General features: G+C 43.3%; 1 protein-coding gene across 1 annotated transcript in view; it reads right to left on the reverse strand.

Annotated features, from left to right (window-relative positions):
* The window catches only part of STAG1 (STAG1 cohesin complex component), a 119299-nt gene that overhangs the window by 41658 nt on the left and 55458 nt on the right, over nucleotides 1-22183 (reverse strand). The window contains exons 6-10 of the mRNA XM_084267464.1: nucleotides 19849-20053; nucleotides 16147-16298; nucleotides 12569-12642; nucleotides 7695-7818; nucleotides 1527-1625 (exon numbers count right to left, since the gene is read on the reverse strand). Of these exons, the coding sequence (XP_084123590.1) occupies nucleotides 1527-1625; nucleotides 7695-7818; nucleotides 12569-12642; nucleotides 16147-16298; nucleotides 19849-20053 (654 nt within the window). The remainder of the gene's footprint in view (nucleotides 1-1526; nucleotides 1626-7694; nucleotides 7819-12568; nucleotides 12643-16146; nucleotides 16299-19848; nucleotides 20054-22183) is intronic.

Consider the following 22183-nt stretch of genomic DNA (forward strand, 5'->3'; position numbering starts at 1 on the left):
GAGTCTCAGTGGCCTATTTCAAAAATAAAGCCAATTACAGGAGGAAGTCCACACATACACTCTTGAGTCCACACACAGGGAGGAAGGAAAGGAGCAGAGTTGGAGTGTTCATTTTTCTGGAGAGTTACCTAGTGTTTCTGATTGTACTGAGATAAAGCAAACCAGACTTAGGGACACCTTACAGAAGCAGTCTGAGGCCTGACCCTGTTTGACAGGTACTCTTCGATGAGAGGTAAGTTTGTCTGAGAAGAATATAGGCTGAGGTGATCTCAGAAAATTATGAGGTTTCATCTCCTACTTTGAAGTCAACTCATACCTAGTTCATTCCTGACAGATATTTATTTCACCTGCCCTTGAAAATCTCAAATGAAGGAGATCATTAATAGAGTCTGTTTGATTACATCATTTTGGACAAAAAGCATTCCTTAATATCCAGGCTTTACTGCAGCTTAAGCTTTTTTTTTCTTCCCCCCACCTCATATGAATGCTGTGAAAGGCTGAGTTACTGAATTGTTTATGTACAGGGAAGATGGGACAAGTTTTCCCTATTTCGTGCTTTCCCAGATCAGACTGAAGGAGTTAATCTACAGTGAGAAGTTCTTAAGTCTCATACACAGTAGTTATTTATGTTTAAATCCCCACTGCTTTTTTAAACAGAATTTGCTGTCAGCATTATAAACACAATTTAAATTGAAATAAATTAAAATAGCCTTCCCTTGGGAGGAAGCCTTTACCACAGTTCTGTGTTCTCCAGAGCACAAAAGCATTGGTAAAAGGTGCCAGTGACAGTGGCTGAAAGCTTTCTTCCTAGAGCATCCAAACAGGAGCAAGGACAGCTCCTACACTCACCTCTCAGGTACTTCATGTGTGAAATAAAGCAGCCACACCAGAAAGCAAATCAACAGCCACGTTCTCATCATGACATTAAGCAAAAAGTCAGCGTGAGCGTGTCTGCACTAGTAAAACACCCATGAAATCCTTGTCTTCTGAACAGGACAATCATGCTCAGGGGTTTATCTAAAAGCAGAGGGTTCAGCAGCAAGGTCTTTCACTGGGAAGAATACTGTGGTGTAGATCAAAGTGTCTCCTCCTCCAAACACAAGTACATGTTCAGGTAAAAAGCTGTTTTACAAACAATCTTGTGGTACCAGCTCTTACTGTCAGATGCATTTTAGATTGTGTGAAACACCCAGTACACAGCCTTCAATAAATCAATTCAGTAAATCTACAACTGAACAAGTACAAGCAGATCAGATAACGACTATACATATATAAACTATCAATAAAACAAAGAAATAATCATCCTGGCCAAGCCTAACAAATCTTAGAGGAGAAAACACTCTAAAATGAGTTTGGCTGAATCTCAGCACTCACCAATACAGTTTTACCACTGTGGTTACAAGCCTTGTCACAAAGAAATGAGTTTAGTTTTGCATTTAATATACATGACTTAAAGGCTGCAACAGGACAAGACAGGAGAGACTTTTATTTTCTGTATTCCTTCCAAAAAGTGTATTTCCTCTTACCTTGAATCTATTAGTGAACAGCTCCAGTTTTGGAAACAGCTCTCTGTTGGTGTACAGACTCTGAAGAGCTTTCAAACACTTCAACCTCACTTCACCTTGCTAAATAAAACACAATAAGATTAGCTGATAGAATAGCCTAATCAAATGCACATGAATATTAAATCATATCGTGTTGTAATTTGTTTAATGCACAGTTAAAATTTTAATGCAAATGAGTTACCAAAGCCAATTTGCAATTCAGCTAAAAACCAAATCCCACACGCAGCTGCCTAAAAACAATGTGAAATTTTCTCCCTATTTGCATATATAAAGAATTGAAGGGCCCATCAGTTCACCGCCTGTTACTGTCTCCCTTTCAAATTACTCCACAGAAAGGTAAAGAATGTAGCAAGTAGATACAAAAGGCAGATGTAGGATCTCCAGTTTTAAGGACAGTAACAAAAATATCACTTTATGGTGGATGGGAGGGGAAGCAGTTTTGAGACTTTGCTTTCTGTCATAAGAGACATTGATTTCCCTAATCTAGGGAATCCAGATGAGCCACATACTTCTCCAAGTATTGAGGTGCCACCTTAATGTCAATCCAAAATCTTGGTGAAGACAGTGGGGCTATGTTTCTTTAGGAAAGAGACTGCAGGTAACTTCTGCCTGCTGGCAGTGTTCCACAATTGAGCATGGGCTCCAGGTAGCCCACTCCATCCCATCTCTCACCCCAGGACAGGCACAGACCCTCCAGCGGGGAGCAGGCTGGTGCCACAAGAACAACCTAAGTCCCAGCCTGAGGAGCCCGTGGGAAGAAGAGCAGCTCGTGTCCATCTGTCTGAGTTGTTCCAGTGGCAGCAGCTCATTCCCAGCTGCTCTTTAGAAGGGGCTTGCTTTGGCTTGGTGGGCTGGGGGCAAGAGACGTGGGCAGCATAAGACACGGGCCTACAGGTGGAATATGGATGATAAAGGGAAAGGCCAGACCCCCCCGTGCACATGGACACCATCTGGCTGGCAGCAAACGTGTAGTGCCACTCAACTGCAGAGTCAAACTAGGGATTCGTGGTGGAAAAACTCTGTGAACTGCAAAAAGGTTGGAAACACCAGTGTGTTCAGATATATTTTGTAGAGTTCGCTGCAGGGTGAATTTACTTTTATGACTGTGGGTATGCTACCAAATCTGAAGGGCTAAAGCTGCTCCAGATCTAACACCAACTACTGAACATCATAAATAAAACTCCATACCCTGAGGGCTTAATTTTTAAGCCCATCCAGTTTAGTAGCACACCTGTGTTTTAAAAACTGTTACTGTTTCTTGGAAATCATGAAAGAACATTCGGACTGACAGAAAAGCAGAAGCTAAAAATCCTTATTTTAAAGTTTCTTTCCTTTTCCCCATCTATTTAAAAACCTGAAATAGAAGATAAAAGGAGAAAAGTGGAAAGGAGGATTTTCAGAAGAACTTTTCCTTGAAGAGCTATTGCTCCTGAGAAATCATCACTTCACATTTGTGTGAAGAGTCATGTGGCTCATGCTCTCTTCTAGGGATCTTTCTGACCACTGCTGCAGAGAAGGTCAGTGAGATGTAAGTTATGTTTAAAATATTTTTAGAAGATCTTTCAAGGTACAGAAAAGAACTTTCTTGAAGAAAAAAAACTGTATATGGATGTGATTAATTGCTAAAAAAGCACAGGGAAATGCTGCTAGTCATGCTTCTTTTAGAGGTACCTGGGTTACAGTACCTCTGCTGTGCAGCGTTTGGAAGTGCCAGGATCTCTGGAGTCATCCCTCCTCGTCAGAAGAGCATGTAGGCCTCTGAGAGCCTTAGCTCGTTTAGCCACAGAGGATCAGTATGAGTTCAGGCACATGATGCGCACTGCAGAGCTACACTTGAGGTAGCAGGTTGAGTTACAACTGCACTGAAGGCTGACCTGCTTGTGAGCAGGTGCTTGTTATCCAGCCAGTGCTGTGCTCTCAGATCAGTTAGGTACAGAAAACCCATGCCAACTGTAACGAGGCTTGAGGCCTGTGCAGGTAAGGTCTGGATTCCATCAAGCAGCACGGATCTGTGGTCCCAGAGGTTCAGGTTCAGGACTGATACTGATGGTCTCTATATGTCTTAAGTGAGCAAATCAAGCAAGGTGGGTAGGAAGCCCACCTGTGAGCATCTGGAACCTGCACAGCCTGCCAGGAGACCGAAGCCAGGCGCTAACAAAAGTGTCCTGAACCAGACTGCTCACCAGAACTGAGGCAGAAGATGACTGATGCAGGAGCAGGTGAGGAAAAGAAAAAGGTTGTGGTCTCTGGAGCTGAGAGCAAAGGGCCAGGAGACAAAGAGGCAATCCCTGGGAATCCCCTCCTTTCCTGGCAGACAAATGATGGGGGACGACTTTCCCTGGGAGCAAAAAGGTCTGTTTTTTAAACTGTTGGTCAGGGACAGAATTAATCTCTCTGGAGAGGGAAGAGTCCCTCAACATCATCTTGCTAATCCTGTTAAGAAGGTTTTAAAATAGAGTTAGTGGAGATTAGTGACAGGAACCCACAGGGGAGCATAAACAGCAGTGACCTGGAAAGAACCTACGAGAGGGAAAAGCGTAGGTGCACACGGATGCACTTGAGTCCAGAATGGAGGAGCAGAAATGCCTCACAGACCATCAACATGTCAGACATGAGATGTTTCTTGAGTAGCTGTGAGAGTCATGAGAGTAACGTGAGCTTTTAACACCCCAAACACTTCTTGGGGAAAGAAGCCCAGCAGAAATGTCCTACCCAGCAATGAATAAGAGGGTTAGGGCAATTCCTGAAGAACCTGTGCCAGGATAAAACTGCTAACACAGCCATGCAGAGCAAGGACAGGAGGAGACTTACTTGACTATGAGACGAACTTACTTGATTAATGGATTAATTAGGAGGTCAAGTACATGAGGAATACAAAAACCAGAAGGAAAGTAAGATTAAAAAAAGGCCTGGGCACAGTATGGAATGGAGGTTAGAGGTAGAGAAGAAAACTGACTGTAAACATCCTTGCAGCACAACCACGAAAGGTCAGTTTGCTTTGAAGGAAGAGGAAAAAAGTAACTGTCCCTTTGATGTGCACAGTGGCTAGGAAAAGAAATAATACATTTAAATTCCTACACAGACTGTTTAGCCTACGTGAGTAAGAACTTTTTAGTGGCAAACACAGTTAAGCACTTGAACTGCTACAGAAAGCCAAGGAAAAATAACACTAGGGTTTGGTTCTTTTAAATAGGACTGTGAGAAACACTGCAGATATACAGTGAGCTCCACCTCAAACAGGAATATATTTCCCAGACTAGATTTTAGTCAGATATTCTGCAGTTTTGAGGTGCAGTTCCTGGTGAGTATGAGTCATCCTAAGGCAGCAAATATTTGTGACCATGTAATAGCTTTAATTTTGTTAAACAAGCATCACTTTCCAGCTATTCTTGTGTATGATTTACAGACACAGAACAAACATATCTGAAAGGAAAATGTTGACATTTTCTGGGTAAATAATGGTCAAAATAAATATCTGCATCCTAATAACTAAGACCTTTCACTCTCCCAAGTGTCACCTTTCTGAGGACTATACCTACGTGGGGCTTTATCCAATTTCAACTTGTGACACTTGGCTATTGCAGATTCCTGACTTCATCCACACTGCCATCAGCTCTCTGCCTGCCTCTTTCTCCAGCCTAATTATTTCTGTGTTTCCCCTTCCCTCAAAACATTTTCAGATAAGTATTTCTAGATTTTTATTACTTCTGTTATATAAAATTCTTTTTCACGACTACGAGAAATGCTTCACACTAAGATAATTGCCCAGTAAACACCATTTATGAAGATACTGTGTATAACCTGAGGCATTTTTGGATCTTCTCAAGTTTTCCCAAAACTAAGGAAATTAGGCACCAAGGGGATTATATAAAGTTAAACATTCAGAAGTTTGGAAAACCTGTAATTTAGGTTTATGTTACCAAAAAGAAATTCTGCTTTTTCATCCTTCAAAGTTAAGATGCCATCAAGATGAAATATTCCAGCACCATGTGTTCCAGATGACCACGGGCTCCCTCCTCTCAGAAAGAGACAAAAAGCAGTGGCATGCAAAGGTGGCACTTTCTAATGTGTTCAAACCTGACTGAAGAACCACGACTGTCTAGGCAGCTAGAGACAAAATTATGGCTTCAAAACAGTCCCATGCGTCAAGGAGGCAGGTGGAAATGAAGACTGGACAGTCTGATTTAATTTCTTTTTTTTTTTTTTAAGAGGTTTGGTGGGGTTTTTAATGCAATTATAAGATATTTTAGACATTTTTGATTTGTGGTCTCAGATCCACAGGAATAAAATGATGCTGAAAAGGAGAGAGAGGCAGAACTAGAAACCCAAATGACAAAGTAATCCATGGAAAAAACAACAATAAACCCTATAGACATTCACTTGAAATCTGGGAAAGAGGCAGGATTAACAGAGAAGATATACAGATTTCCCAAGGTAGAGAACTAAACTTCTGTGTCCTACCTCTGAAAGTCTACACTGGAGCTATGAAAAAGGTAACTGTGCTTCCCCGTGGTTTAACTGGAATGTCTTCTGAATGAGAGGGAGAACTGCTCGTGAAGCTCTTGCTCTCCTTTCCCTATGCAGCAAGCTTCCAGAGAAGTGAATCATTTGAGGTGAGACTTCTGTTCATATGGCATGGAAATGCTTTACAGCTACTGCCTCTGGCTTCATTTTTGCAATATTTTAAGTACTGACCATAGCAAAAATTATCTTCTGAGCAAAGCAAAGCAAATATCAAGAAGCTTGAGTACTGGCCAGCAAGATTTTCAGGTAGTGCCAATGAAAAGCATGTTACTAAGGAATCCTGTAGTTTTGGAGGGTTTGCATTTTTAATTGGCTCTTCTTTTTGCAAAGCACTCTTCCTCCTTTCTGTGCCTCCCTAAATGTCTCTCTCCATTCTCTGTCTTTTTATCCTCTGGCACCAGGCTCACCTGCATCTCCCTCCTCCTCTATTCTACTTAGAGTCTCTCTCACTCTACACGTTAAACATACACTACATCAATAAAAAATCACATATCACACGTGACAGGATGTTAAACAGATCAGCCAATGATTTAAGGACTGAGAACACCAAGGTACTTCTGAGGCCAGCAATGATAAATATTACAGAGCGAGCAGAGACAGGAGAGTAGCCTGATGGGATTCTTCTGTGTCTGGTCAAGATGGAAAACTGGTTTCTCTACAGCAACACTGTGATTTAACATTTGTCTGCTATAAAAGGACATAATTAATTTTTAAAAGCTGAAGTAAAAACTGCGTTAAGGCTGCAGGCAGATGACTGGACCCTGGCCTGAGGTTAAGCTAACTGAAGAGGATGTGAGAAAATACTGGACATGACATGAGGAATTGCTGGATCTGACAGATAACGGCGTGAGAAGCTGACACCAGTCACAGACAGGGCCGTGAGGAATGGCTGCATTTCACTGATGGTTAAAGGGAGCACAGTGGGAAATGGCTGGACTTCATGGATACTGCAAGGGGACTGAAAGCTGGGAAGTGCAAGGCTACTGGATTCTGCTCTCCCCACTGGAAGTACTACTTGTGGAAATGTTCTCCTAGGATTAGAATGCAGTCCAAAAAAGTCCACTGCAATTATTCAAGGAGCAATTTATTTTGAATTACAAGCCCTCCCCCACACCTAAAATCCTAATGCTCCAACCTGAACTGACCTCCTACCACCACTGATTTGGTAACTTGAAGCAATGATCTGAACCTCTGGAAGGATGCCTGCCCTAACCACAGGAAGGGTGGTGTCTTGAGAGTAAACAGTGGTCACAACTGATTGTGGGAGCAAGCAGGATCTTCCTCTTAATCAAGTTTTGTAACCATGAACTGTAAAAGTTTGAGAAGTGCAGGTTCAGAGAGGAAAGGTGTCACCTATCTAATGCTTACAGGATACTCTTAGCTAGTAACTTGTTGGTCCACATCACGGTAAGATGCAGATCCCTGTCAGCTATAACTAAAGCAAAAGATCCAGCAGCAGCTGGCTGAGAGATAAAGAGGAGGTAAGGAAAACAACCCACCTATCTCTTTAGAAATCAAAGAGAGTGTACTAAACATGTCTGGGGTAGCGTAACTCCAGCAACCTGCAGCTGTACGTAGCTGTGCACAGGAACACACAACACTTACCCTGTCATGTAGTGTCCAACCGACGTATTTTAAATAACTATCATTCAGGAAGGCATCACTGTACATTTTCATCCAGACACCAATTTCTTCAATGCAGACGGCTCTAATCTCAGCAATAGCATCACTGATGAGGAAAAAAGGAAAGGAAAAGTATTAACCAGATTAGAGACATGTGGCATTTACTTCTCTTTCTCCCTCCCCTAGCTGGAATACTCAGCTTTTACTTCTGAAGATCTTCATTATGTGGGGCTTGTTGTTGTTCTCAATGATTTTCTGTTCCTTTATGTCCCTGAACTCACCGATCTATCCAATAATTTCACTATTTCTACACTCAGCAATGATATTGCCATTATCTCAACAAATTCTCGCCCCAGTTTGCTGCTTACTCTATTGCTCCACCTTTTACCTCCCCCTTTCTCAAAGAGAAGGATGAATCCATGCTCCAAACCTCCCCCAGGCAATCATGTCTGAACCAGTGGCACTGCCATTCCTGGGCAGGCCTGGCACTCTCCAGCTACAGGCGCGGAACAACTGCAAGGGGGGAAAAGTTACCTGGCTTAATGGAAGGAGCCTGCCAGAGGGGCAGAATGGGATTTGGTACATAAACAGATCCTGTACCACGCTCCACATGAACACCCCTACACCAAATGCAGGAGAACATGTGCACTTCCACACAGGTTTCTTCCACTTCTCTTGCTTTCCCCACCTGCTACGTTCTGACCGTGGCAAGTGATGGAAGAGGCAAAGACATATCTCAGGCAGAATTACCAGCTGCTTATTGAGAAGGGGCAGCAGGAAGCTGGAGAGATCATCTAAAGAGATGAGGGATGGAAATGATTTCAATCTGATTGGCACTTTCCTGCCCGACTGACAGAGAGCATGGCATATTTACTAATAATGGACGACGGCTAAACAACGGGAAGAGGGACTGGGGCCATCTGGCCCTTTAGTAATTTCATCTCTGAGACATCTGTTACTATGAGAAATCACTGGTGCCACCCCAGCTGGCACAGCTTCACAGTTCCAGCTTTCAGCTGTGCTACACCAGGAACATAGAAAGCCACTGTATGGAAGAAGGGAATGCCTGGTGATCTGCAAACACTGGTCCTGATTCTAACTGAGACTCTTGTGCTGTGTCTGTATTTAAACAGAAAAGTCTTTTTGGCAAAGTGATAAACAACAATTTAATTCTAACCCAGCGCCAACAGAGCCCCAAAATGAAATCTAATTTATGAAGAAAATAATATATGCAAAAAAGTATTAAAGAATTCCAAGCTTCAAGCAAGAGAATAATGGCAAAATAAGGGAAACTGCATTTCTCCTAAAGTCTTCAGTTTTACGAGCTAGAAACAAAACACACTCACTCTTATGCTCAAGATACAGCATGAGTTCATGCACAGAAAACACTGTCCTTCCAACTGGTCCACCTCAGTAAGTGGCATTTGGTGCCATTCTACTGTACATGATCTTCCAAGGTGAAAACCACAGCTCCTACATGAACACTTCAATCAATGGCAGTGTCATACACCAGCAGATGTGACACTATCACAGTCAAGTCTCTGATTTCCAATTCAATTCCAAATTATAAGGGGGAAGGTGTACTAACATAACAGTGCAAAACACCTGCTTAAAGCTAATGTACAATGTGAGGGGGAAATTTGTAGGAATTTCATCAAGCCACTACCAACAGCTCAATTTCATAGTCACACAACTGTAGGGGTTGGAAGGGACCTCGAGAGATCATCGGGTCCAACCCCCTGCCAAAAAAGCTCCCTAGGAAAGGTCGGCATCCAGATGGGGATGGAATATCTCCAGAGAAGGAGACCCCACACCCGCCTGGGCAGCCTGTCCCAGGGCTCCCTCACCCTCACCAGGAAGAAGTTCCTCCACATATTGGTGCAGAACTCCCTGTGCTCCAACTTGAGGTCATCGCCCCTTGTCCTGTCCCCACAGACACTGAGAAGAGGCTGCCCATGTCCCCCTGTGTCCCACCCTTCAGATATTGATAACCATTGAAGAAATTTCTCCTCATTTCTGACCTGACCCTCCCGACACTGCAGCCATTCCCTCTCATCCTGTTGCTGGTTATCTGAGAGAAGAGGCTGACCCCAGCTCACCACAACCTCCTGTCAGGGAGCTGAAAGTTGTGGTGAGCTCCCCCAACAAGGTCTCCCCTGAGCCTCCTCCAGACTGAACTCCTCCAGCTCCCTCAGCCGCTCCTCATAGGATTGGCCCTCCAGCCCCTTCTCCAGCCTGGTTGCCCTTCTCTGGACACACCCCAGGGCCTTGATGTCCTTCTTGTAGTCAAGGGCCCAAAACTGAACCCAGTATTTGAGGTGTGGCCTCACCAGCGCTGAGCACAGGGGGATGATCACCTCCCTGGTGCGGCTGGCTACAGTATTCCTGATGCAAGAATAAAAGAACAATCTAGAAGACTGGGAAGTCTGAGTTAAGAAAACAAAGGGGAACCACACACACAGCCACACAGAGACATTCCCACCAGGAGATGACAGCCTGACTCCTCACTTCCAAGTAGGTTATTTCACCACCTTATAAATTTACTAACTGCAAAGCATTTTGGAAGGATTTAACAGCAATCCCAAAAAGAACCCAAGTGTCAACAGCTATTTAACCATGTGGCTCAGTCAGCCAAAAATCAGGAAAATTTATCTTTTCTGTTAGAATACATTTGAGCTTCCCCAGGCAGGCAGTGAGAAATCAATTCTCCATTGAAAAGCTTCTCAGGGATCCCTGGGAACTATGGTCAAACACTCCAAGCTAGTCATAGTTTAAGAAAAAAAAAAAGAAGAAAGAAGAATTGAATTATTCAATTAATTAAAAGTTTTAGTACAGTAAAATTTATCATCTTCAGTGTATTGAAAATGGTGAAGAATCTTGCATAAGGCCTGTGAGACAGACTTAACTTCACAGTAAGGTCAAACACATTTAAATTTAAATATAAAGTCACAACTTTCCACCTTTCTCTTTGTTTATGGCTATAAGCAACAAAAGGTCTCAGTAACTTCTACCTGCTTTTGCAACAGACATAAAAACGTCATGGATTTCCTTGCCATGTAAGATATATGCTTCACCTCCTTAGGACAGCATGTTCAGAGGGAGAGAAAAGATTTCTTCTCAGGTTTCCTTTGGATTTTCATTTTCCTGTGTTTACCAGTTTTCACTCCTCAACCCCCCCCGCCCCGGGCAGCCTGTGCCAGTGCCTGACAACCCTCTGGGTAAAGAACTTTTTCCTAACGTCTAACCTGACCCTGCTCTGGTGCAGCTTGAGGTCATTTCCCCTCATCCTGTGAAGAAACAGGCCTTCTCTCCTTTTTTTAGTACACACATATCCTGCAAGCAATTTCCAGCCTAACTTCAGACCAGCATGCAGCAGCGCTTTGCCACATACCAAAAGCGTCAGACTCACACAGACACAAACCTGGCTGTTTTGAGATTAGGACCTCTGCCTATCACCATATCCAAGCCCCTACTCATGGCTTGTACAACCAACTTTTGAGTATTTCCAAGGACAGATATTCCAGTGTCCAATTACCCTCCCTGCCCTGCAGTCCTGTTTAACAGTCATCAGCCTCACTGGTTTTACACTCACCAGCATGAGCTCAGCAACTTGACTCTGTTCTTACATCTCCCCTTTGATGCTAACTCTTAGTTTTAGAGAAGATAAAAAAACCCAAACCAAAACGACAAGGAAATACACCAAAGCAACACAAAAGGAGCCAGAGTAGTGATTCAGGAAAGAGATATGGCAGTACGCAATGAGATTGGTACATCTCCTGCACGTTCACTGATTTCTGACCCAATCTGCTGTTTACACCAGAGCAATATTACACCTAGAAAACTGTTGCTCTATTTCTGCAATTTATTTTAATGTGAGAAGCAAGCACTGAAATCTTCCAAGACAATGGAACAATCTACAGAAAGATGATGTGACCTCACTGCAACCCTAGCTCACTGGTAGAAAGATAAACCAGTTTTGGAGGCTTTTTGTTCAGATAAAGGCCTTGACTTCAGTAAGTCAATTAACATTTAGAGAGCTGATTTCACCAAGATGCTGCAGATGCTCTGAGGTATTTCATGATGCCAAACATCCCTAAAGCTATTTTAACAGACTGCTGCTCCCTGACAAACCGTACGCCACAGCATCACACACCACTCCAAACCCACAGGTCTGTGCAGTTCTAAAGCAAACCAGAGTGCAGCGTGTGTGTGTTCACACACACAGGAGCATACAGAACCCACTCTGGTTTTGGAGGCACAGGACTTTGCACAGCAACTATTAAAAACCATCTTTGTAACACTAGCTTTTTAATGTTCTTGCTACAAACAATCCAAAACCATTCTTCCACAACCCCCCAGTACCTGGAATTAAGGCTTTTGATTACCTTTACTTAATTTGAGGAGAAAAAGCCTAAAGTGAAGTGTTGGCTAAAGCACATATTCTGGTGGAAACATCAGAAATTTGCTGTTTACGCTAAAGACCTACAAAAGGAAATGCAGAATAGAGGTACCCAGCAACAACTAAACCTGCCCACACAGTGATCATCTGATTATTATAAAGGTGGGTCATGTTTGTGCTCCCACCTCAGACAACACTTTTAAAAGAACAAAGGTTCAAATTCCAGGTCTCCAACACCTCCTTAAACCTGTTTTACTGGATTAGAAGAAAGTTGTGTGGGCAACTCTACTGTATAACTGGTAGGGGTTACACTTAGATTTTCTTCTGTGACTCTGCTATTGCTTTTGTGGCACACAGAATATCAACATCAGAAGAAACATCAGCAGAGAAACTGCTCCTGACATTACTTATGATTACACTTCATTAGCAGAGCCTACCGTAGCACGCGGTCTCTTACCGGTATCTGTGAACAAATATACCCTTAAAAATAGAGTTCATCATATTTTCAATTTCATCTTGGTTTTCTTGTAGCTGAAAAAAACCAACCAAACAAAACAACAATAAATAAGAGATCACTGCTTATTATAGTTTGATATTCTACAATTCCTTATTAGGAAACATCACATTGAAGAGCACTTAATTAAAGGTATTAGTAGATTCCCCATTTTCTACTCTTCCAGCACATGGCTGTGCAGTGTGCAGATGTACACGTATGCATACACATGAGCAATGCCTTAATGGAAGAAGGTTAACATTCTCTACAAGCATCAATTAACTTAGTCTCAAATTAATCCTCTGAAGTGGTCACCAGCGTTTATTTTCTCCCAAAATCCAGAGGGGTGCATGCAGACCGCACGGTGAGCAGCGCCGGCAGCCCTGTGGTCACAGTTAAACAGCAGCACAAGGGACAGCTGCACAAACCAAGAGGGTTACAGGTTAAGCAACCTCCTCCGAAAATTTCATCCCCTCTGTAAGGAAGAAGTACTTAAAGATGTTCTCATTCTTAAATAGGGGTGTAAGTGGCTTTTGCAGCACCCATAACCACGGAGTTTCTGAACCAGGAAGCTCTCCAGAATCAGAGCCTGGGGGCTTAACAGCCTCGGACTGCAGAACACCGAACCAACCCCAGATAAAAACCAAACTCAAATGAAAAAGGTGTTACAAGTGTGGGTTTTATAAATAACAGTGGGTTTATTTCTTTAAATTACTGTTTCCTATGCAATAAGAGCGTATCATGGAAAGCTTACTTTGCATTAATAAATCTGTTAATATGTCCTGAAGAAACATCTCAGAATCAATTAAAACATTCTCAAATCATCAGCTGTTTGTACTAATCTACATCAGTTTAATTACACCAGAACTGCAGCTTGGTTATATAAAGGTGACACCAATTTTGGGGAATCAGCCTTTGGAGCAGAACTGCTACTGTGCTGGAAGGCATCATTCTTCATTGGGGTGTTCCTTAACATCGAAGCAGAATCCCACAACGTGTGTGAAGGGAAGTTTTCCTACATTTTCTGCATGAAAACCAATACTCCACCAGTGTGGAGTGCATGCATGCATAAATAATAAACCCAGTATAATTACCGACATATACATTTATCAGATAAAATGTCTTAAAGCCAGAGGCAGAATTACACTCAGCTGTTCTGCCTCCTGCCTAGCACGAGCTTTCACACACTTTCACCTAGGGGGTTCTATTTTTCAAACCCTATTTATAAATATTTCGACAGCATCTTCCAGATAAGATCTAAAGCAGTTTGCAAAATCCAGCAGCTGAAGCCTCCCAGTGTCCTGAAGTGTAAGGAGGTGCTGCCTCCATTTGCACCTGGGGAAACCGAGGCACTAAGTGCTCTCGACTAATTTGTCAAACACCTGCCAAAGACATTAATTGCACACTAAGAGGGGATTCTGTACAAAGCTGGGTACAGATTTAGATATGTTTTCTGGGAGAAGCACTGTTTTCAGCATCAGCTCAACCCAAACATGCACAGACTAAATGCTTGTTCAAGAACATGTAACCCAAGAGGGAGAGTGATCTTATAATCACTCCTCTGTTGGTTGACTTCACAGGCAGGCAGATACCCTGAGAAACATGGTGGTAGAGACAGCCTAGCACAGACCATGGAGTAAAATGGGCATGGGAACGAACCAAGAAGCAACAGGAAGCCTTCTGAAAAACTGGTGAGGCCCTCAGAGGGTAAGGGGAAGTTCGCGAAGAACTTTGGGTATGAATTGTTACTCTAAAACCACAGCATGGAAAAGAGGTAGGAGAGGCTGGACTCAGTGACCCATGAGAAGGGAGAGGTACTAAGTGTACTTTGATACTGCTTTGAAGGAGTTGAGCAGCACCATACAAGACCAAGCAGCCTCAGTGAGGGGAGAGCATGGATGGCTTCCTCCCTCTTTTCCCTGCCTTTTCCCCAAGGAAGCCACAGCTTGCTGTAAGACTGCTAAGTTATGAGCTACGTAACTGATATGAGGTGGGGCAGAGCTGGTACAGGGGGAGAAGCAGAGACTCAGTAGGTCCATGTGAGATCCCTTCCACTTTAATGTGCTCACATTTAAAAGACACAGTTCTCAAATGTATCTTGGGTTTCAGGAATGAGTTAGCAATTCTCTGAAAAATGGGAATTCTCTCCAAAGCTTTAATTGCTTTTTACACTTCCAAGTTTTCCAGACCATGAGCTTCAGCACTTAACTTCAGGCATCTTGAGAGAGCATTTGCGTGTCAGGATTCCTGCTCTCCAATGCAGAATGGATTTAACACATGCATCCCCCAATTTTAAGGAAAAATAAGGGAAACAGTCTCTTCAATGTTTGAGTGAGAATGTCTCATTCTCTTCAATGAGAGAATGATTCCCTAATTTTTAAGCCATGGATGAGAAACACAAACACTGAATTACTAGGGCAGTAACTAAAACACAGCTTCCTCTGTTTTGTGACAGATTGTTCCATAAATCACCTGGTTTAGCTGAAAACCTTGGTGACAAGAGCAGCCCCTGATGTGCTGCAGAAGACGACACGAGAATGAAACACTTCAGTATGTTGCTTTGTACTTTAATTCATGACTTCTAGGAATTATGACAGCCAAATAAAATTATGTTTTGGATCAGAGGGATAAAATAAAATACCTAATTGTAATTATCCCTGGACAAAGACTATAAAGCAATTCTGAGTCAAGGATAAACTTAAAATAACCCAAGGTGCATACAGGTTGAAGCACCCAGACAGCCTTAATTTGCCACGGAGTAGAACAGTGGTGGAGGAAATATATTAAAAACTAGTAAATTAAAAATAGTTCATTTAAATCTAAGCCATATATAATTCAATTTTTTAAATCAATCATACGAGCACCTTTACAGATCATGGCTGTTTGGGTGCTTATGTATTCATCTTCTACTTGTCGTCTTTAAATTGAAAGTACAACTCTCAAACTGAACTTCCTGGGATGTAATACTTCATTTAGGGATGATTACAGCCACCTCCTAATGGGTTTGCTCAGGTAATGCCAAAGTGGTGCTTACTAAAAGTGACTTCAATGTCTCCCTAGCTGCTTCTCCCTGAGACCAGGTGCTACAGCCCCCACTCCAGTGTTTCCTGAAAGGAGCTACAAAAAGAAGCACTAAGAAGACACTGTGTAAAAACTGCAGTGATCCCAGGGAGAAACGGGCAGCGCTGCGATGGACCACATGGGAGCCTCTTTTCAACATCCTTTTGTATAATCAAACCAGCTCCTTACACTTTGTCATGGTTTTACTTTGAGACTGATTTTCTTCCAGCCTGCTCATGTATACAAGCCTGGGAACAGAAATGAACCTTTTTGTGCTGAACAGAAACCAAACTGGACAGAATGTGTTCAGAAAAGATTTGACAATGTAGCCCAAGTGACATGCGTGAGCTCACCCAAACACAACTGCAGAACAAACCTTGTGCTTCTCACTATGGTCCTGAAGTCACAAACCATCCGAGACTTTCTGTTGGAGGAAACTCACATGAACCAGGAAAAAACCCAACAGTCATCTTTTCACTTGCCTCTTTTCTCTTCTGCAGCAGCAGCTCCAATCTTTCATTAGCTCTTTTGCCGATCATTTTGTTTCTCTCAGCTTCATACTGCCTCTGTGTATTATCCTGATGAATGCTCAGGTTTAAGGCAACGTTCACAAGAGCAGTCATAAGCTTCATAGCTGCAAAGGCAGAAGACAGAACACGACTAGCTGTTATCAGAGATCCACACTCACAGAAAATAACCACCTTGACCCTGACACAAAGCCATCTGGAAAGGCACTTCCCACCCAAGCAATACCCAGGTCACTTGGCTCCTCCAAAGATCAGAAAACAGAGTCCCTATACTGCACTGAGCTCCAGGTGATGCTCTGTGCCACCTTCAGAACATAAAGCAGGTTCCTAGTGTGTGAGGGCAGCGAGCAAGCACGTGAATCTGCAGGATTAGGGTCCACCACTCCACTTACTGTGGAGTTACATGTACGTCTTTACTGAAAAGTATCCTTATAGATGCCTCCATACCATGGGTAACTTAAACAACAGCTTCTGAGGATTACTCCATTTACAAGGACAGATTCTCTGAAAGTAAGCCTGACATTGCTCTAAAGACAGGTGTACAGCTGTATAAAAGTACTATGAGAACTGTATATACCCTTTTATAGCACTGTCACACGTGCTGGATGTGATACTGTTCAGGTTTATTTTTCTGCAGTGATTTATTTTTACAAACCCATGAATAAGGCTCTTGCCCACAGTCTGTGTTGTTTTACAGTACTGAAAAACCAGCAAAACAACATAAACTATCACACCCTCTCTGGCTAAACATACAACATGACCTTCCCAGTGAAGAAGCAGCTCTGCAACCAGAGAAGTGACTTGTATGGTAACTCTGTCTTACCCCTGCTATTGCTCAAAGCTGGCAACTCTGGAAGCACCCACATGTACTTCTTGCTTTAAGTTTCCTGCTGGAACAAATCTTTTCTTATTCAAATTAGATATCAGGGGGAAAACTCCAAAGCAAAGACCTCAAAAACACCCCTTCAAGGACAAATAAAATCTTAAAAGTAGATTTTTATAAATTTTAATCAAGACTGAGCTCCCATGGCATCACGCTGACCTCTGCTCTGCAGGACTGCACCACAATTAAATGTGCAAAAACTCACTTAAAAGAAATTTCTGGCATTGAAATGAAGCACTCAAGTTTGTTAAATAAATAAATTTTTAAAAAGCATGTGGTATCACTGGAGAATGCCAGACACCTTCAGCAGCTCCTAGTCCTAATGCTAGATACATGTTTATCTAATGATAACTGAAGCTAGCTGCAATGACACTTGGCTTTAGCATTTGCCTATCCTTGCTAGAAGTTTCTAGCTACGTAATCGTAGAATCACAGAATCACAGGGGTTGGAAGGGACCTCCAGAGCTCATCAAGTCCAACCCCCTGCCAAAGCAGCTCCTCAGCTCATATTGCACAGGTTGGTGTCCAGATGGGGCTGGAATATCTCCAGAGAAGGAGACTCCACACTCCCTGGGCAGCCTGTCCCAGGGCTCCCTCACCCTCACTGGGTAAAACTTCTTCCCCATGTTGGTGCGGAACTTCCTCTGCTCCAACCTGCAGCCACTGCCCCTTGTCCTGTCTCCACAGACACTGAAAAGGGGCTGCCCATTTCCCCCTGTGTCCCATACTTAAGATATTTATAAACATTAATAAGGTCCCCCCTTGGTCTTCTTTTCTCAAGGCTGATTAGTCAGCCTTTCCTCATAGGGGAGATGCTCGAGGCCTTTAATCATCTTTGTAGCCTCCTCTGGACTCTCTCCAGGAGATCCCTGGCTTTTTTATACCAGGGAGCCCAGAACTGGACACAACACTCCAGGTGGGGCCTGACCAGGGCAGAGCAGAGGGGGAGGATCACCTCATTTGACCTGCTGGCCACACTTCTCCTGATGCACCCCAGGATCCCATTGGCTCTCTTAGCCCCAGGGCACACTGCTGGCTCATGGCCAACCTGTCATCAACCAGGATCCCCAGGTCCTTCTCCATAGAGCTCTTCTCCAGCAGGTCATCCCCCAGCCTGTACTGATACAAGCTTTTTCCTTCCCAGGTGCCAGACTCTACACTTGCTTTTGTTGAATTTCATCTGGTTTCTCCCTGCCCAGCTCTCCAGCCTGTCCAGGTCTCGCTGGATGGCAGCGCAGTGTCCTGCGTGTCAGCCACTCCTCCCAGCTCTGTATCATCAGGTACTTGCTGAGGGCGGATGCTGTTCCCTCATCTAAATGATGACAACCATTTCTTCCACATAGCACAGGTCTTGGGTACTGTCTGTAAGGTACAGTGCTGTGCTCTGTCTCTTCAATGAAGCCTTTCCTACTTCCCAAACTTCTGTCCCACACAAGGATGAACCAGTCTGTGTAAGAAATCCGGGCGCGTACCTCACTCCGTAATCTCTCTCCGGTGAAACCATCAACCACAATCTAAGCAAAGGGCAAATCAAAATCATCTGGAACTGATGAAGCCATCAGCTGGCAAGGAATACAGTTTCCATCTCAGCTTAAGCAATGGGCAGATTCACAGCAGGTTACCTGCTGCTCAAACAGCATTCGCTTTTGGATGCTGATTTTGTAGGGGTAAAGTCTAAACCTGGAAACTTATCCCTGTGTAATTCATGTTTTTACCATCCCATTCCTGAAGAACGGGAAGAAGGCAAGAGGAAGGGGAAGAGGGCAAGAGGATGGGTTGCCAAAAGAGTTCAGTCACTGTGAGCTGAAGGTTTTGGTATTCAGTTTTAAAAATCAAACTCCAACCAATCCTGAGGTTGTTTCTCAGTATTGTTGGAAATCTGCCTCTTATTTGGATTCCCAGCAGGAGATGAGTTTTTAAACAAATTCTGATTTAATATGCTGGACACTTGGAAACCGGAATGAAATCAGCCTGTAAGAGGCTGAGTGTGGAAGGACTAAATCAGTAAGCAAATATTGGCAGTAGAGAATTAGTCAGATTATGACAAATGTCTCCTATAAAGGCTTCAAATATTTGGCATGAACAAAGCAGGGAAAAGAATCTTCTAATAAGATGTATTTCAGTACATAAGATGAGCAGAAAGGTATCACCTGACATAACCATCTTTAGACACATCCGAGCCAGCCACCCCATTATTGCTTTGTAATTGGAGAAAAATAATTACCTCTAGAGAGCAATTCATCCATCTTAAGGGAGCCATCTTGCATAGATCTGATGAAATGCACTCCAGAAAAGCCTATTTCTAGCTATCAGGTGCCTTCCTTAGGTGTAGGCAGCTGTGCCGAAAAGCCTAACGCTTCTCAAGAGTGAAGGCACCCATTTTATTTTTCAGTTGACTGAATTGCTTTGATAATACAATTTCCCTTATTTAGAATAAAATTGTACTCTAAAATACAAAATTATGAAGACATTTTATATCACAACTAATAATACAATACAAGACACAAACACTTTTGATCCACAGGATTCACTGAAGGCCCCTGGGTACGATAGGAACCTCTAGAGACCAAGCACCTCAGCACACTCCTTTCCAAACCAAAAAGCATCCTGCATCACAGCTATACCCCAGAGGGTACTTGTATTTGATCAAGCTTTCCAGAATTCTCAGTGCTGGTCAAATTCCACCTCAATCAAAACCAGGAGTAATTCTCAAAGTAGCCAAATAGTAGCAACTTCTCTGGAAAACCCCCTCTTCTCTGTGCTAGTTCACTTACCAGCTAATGTACTGGTGTGCCTGAAAGCCCGGACCTGGGAATCTGACAAACCAGTCAGAAGGGAGATCACTGTGTCCATCATGTATTCATCATAAATGATGCTGTACTGGCACTGTCGAATGAGCACTCCAATGAACTCACAGAAGTTGGATCGAAACTTCTTCCACTGCGGGCCAGGCATGGTGAGTGGATAATCACCACTGTCCTGAAGAACAGGAAAATGAAAACATAAAGTATTTGAAGTCACTTTGTTCCATTTATTTTAATGTTGTTGTAGTCCTCATGGCCAAAGTTTCTAAGATGGACACTGTTTTCTTCCTGCAAACAAGCAGAGAGTAACAAAACCCCCAAACACATTATTCTTCTCTAAACAAAGCAGCTTGTTGGCATGAAACCAATTTTACAAAGCCTTCCTTAAAGCAGTTCTAGACTTGCAGTATTGGCTCTGTATAGTCTGAAATACGCATCAAGACTCACTTCTTTTCCTGGTGTCCTGGGTTAGGAAGGGGGAGGATGAGAAAGGATTATTTCAAACTATTTGAAGTCAAAACCTAAAGGAAGGCTTGTGTGATTGAAGACTTGTGGGCTTGTGTCACTCCATCCCCACTTCAACTGCACACTAATTTTCTACACAACTGGCTGCCCCTCAGTGTAACCTTTTCTTTACCCCAGTTTAATTTCTGACAAGATCTCAGGTGTAAATGTTGCCCTTTTTTGATCTTATAAACTTGCCCTTTTTTCTAGTGGTAAAACCTCCCTCCTGATAAAAGTAACAGAGATTTTACTACAGATTCAGAGAGATTCACACACCCCATCTCCCTAGACTGGAGTAGGCATGGAAACACTCAAGTCTGACTAGGAGCGGCCAAGGGAACTGAGGCTCTTCTCCAAGCAGGCTGAGGGGAGACCTTGTTGCTCTCTCCAGCTCCCTGACAGTAGGTTGTGGTGAGCTGGGGTCAGCAACAGGATGAGAGGGAATAGCTGCAGCGTCAGGGGAAGGTCAGGTTAGAAATGAGGAGAAATTTCTTCTCAGAAGGAGCAGTTGGGCATTGGAAGGGGTTGCCCCCTTGCACCCCTGTCCCTCGGGGTGTTCAAGGAAAGGCTGGATGAGGTGCTCAGGGGCATGGTTTAGTGAGTAACATGGGTGGTAAGGGGATGGTTGGACTAGATGATCTTGGAGGTCTTTTCAACCTTGATTCTATGATTTCAGTTTAACTCCCTCTGAGCCTGTTCTTACAATTTTCATTTCAAGCCATACTGAACTTGAGTGGGACTGTCCCTCCCAAACTAGAAAATGCTTTTCCCCTTCAATGTCCCCACTCACCTGATCTGTAAGCCCCTTCCAGATTGCCCAAAACATCAAGGCAATGATGCTGCATCCTGAGTCCCTTCCCTCAAGGAGTCAGTAGTATCAAAGTTAAAGCCGTTTGTACATGTTTATTCTGTGGTTTTGTGAAGAACAAGCACTTCTATTCTCGCAGGACTTGTTGCCCAGGCTGAACCACGTAAAGCCAGTAACAGACACGCAGAGGAGCTGTGATCAAATAACCTTTTACCTAAACTTCAGAAACCATATTCCCTTGTAGCAGAAGGCCCATCTGTCAGCTTTAACCAAACCACACACGTCATCATTCTGCAGGAACAGCTGAAATTGCAGACAAGTGCTCCAATGTTAGAAAAAGACAAGATTATAAGGCACTTGTGACAACCTTACAGCCTCACCCATCTTAACGAGCTGTAGTTTCACTTCTAATTTGGAAAGTTCATTTTGAGAGGATCAGAAGCTTTGGTTTAAACTCCTGGCAGGTTGTAAAGCTCCTGACCCAAGGAAGCCGCTTAGTGTGTTCAGCTGCTGCTCAGAGTCCTGGGAACCTCTCCAGCTCAGACCAGAGCAGTAGGTGTAGTAGAAACCCAGATAAGCCCAGCCTAAAATACACAGCGGTATCGTCAGCTGTGTCATGTGTTTAACAGTGGGTTTGCCTGCGGATGCCTAAAGCTCCTGCTCAGGAATCAGAGCAAGGGACGGCGTCTTGCTGTGTAAACACGAGCCCTGCACTATTCTCACAGTCATTTCCACTTAGGGCTGAAATTGGAGCTCTAAAGCCTTCTCCTGGATGTTTTGCAAGCAGTAACTCCACACCCACACCCCAGTCTCCTTTTCTTCTCCCTGCTTACACCTGATTTTCACCAATAGCCTCCAGACTAAGTTCCTGGCCGCACAGTATGGGAACTCTGCACATGAACTTGAGGGCACAATATATGCTTTCTAGACATACGTATATGTAATTTTTGGGAAGAGTTCCTCAACCTCTGGTGCTGTAACTACTCACATTTG

The sequence above is a fragment of the Gallinula chloropus genome (assembly GCF_964237585.1).
Source record: "Gallinula chloropus genome assembly, chromosome: 8".
Classification (NCBI taxonomy): Eukaryota; Metazoa; Chordata; class Aves; order Gruiformes; family Rallidae; genus Gallinula; species Gallinula chloropus.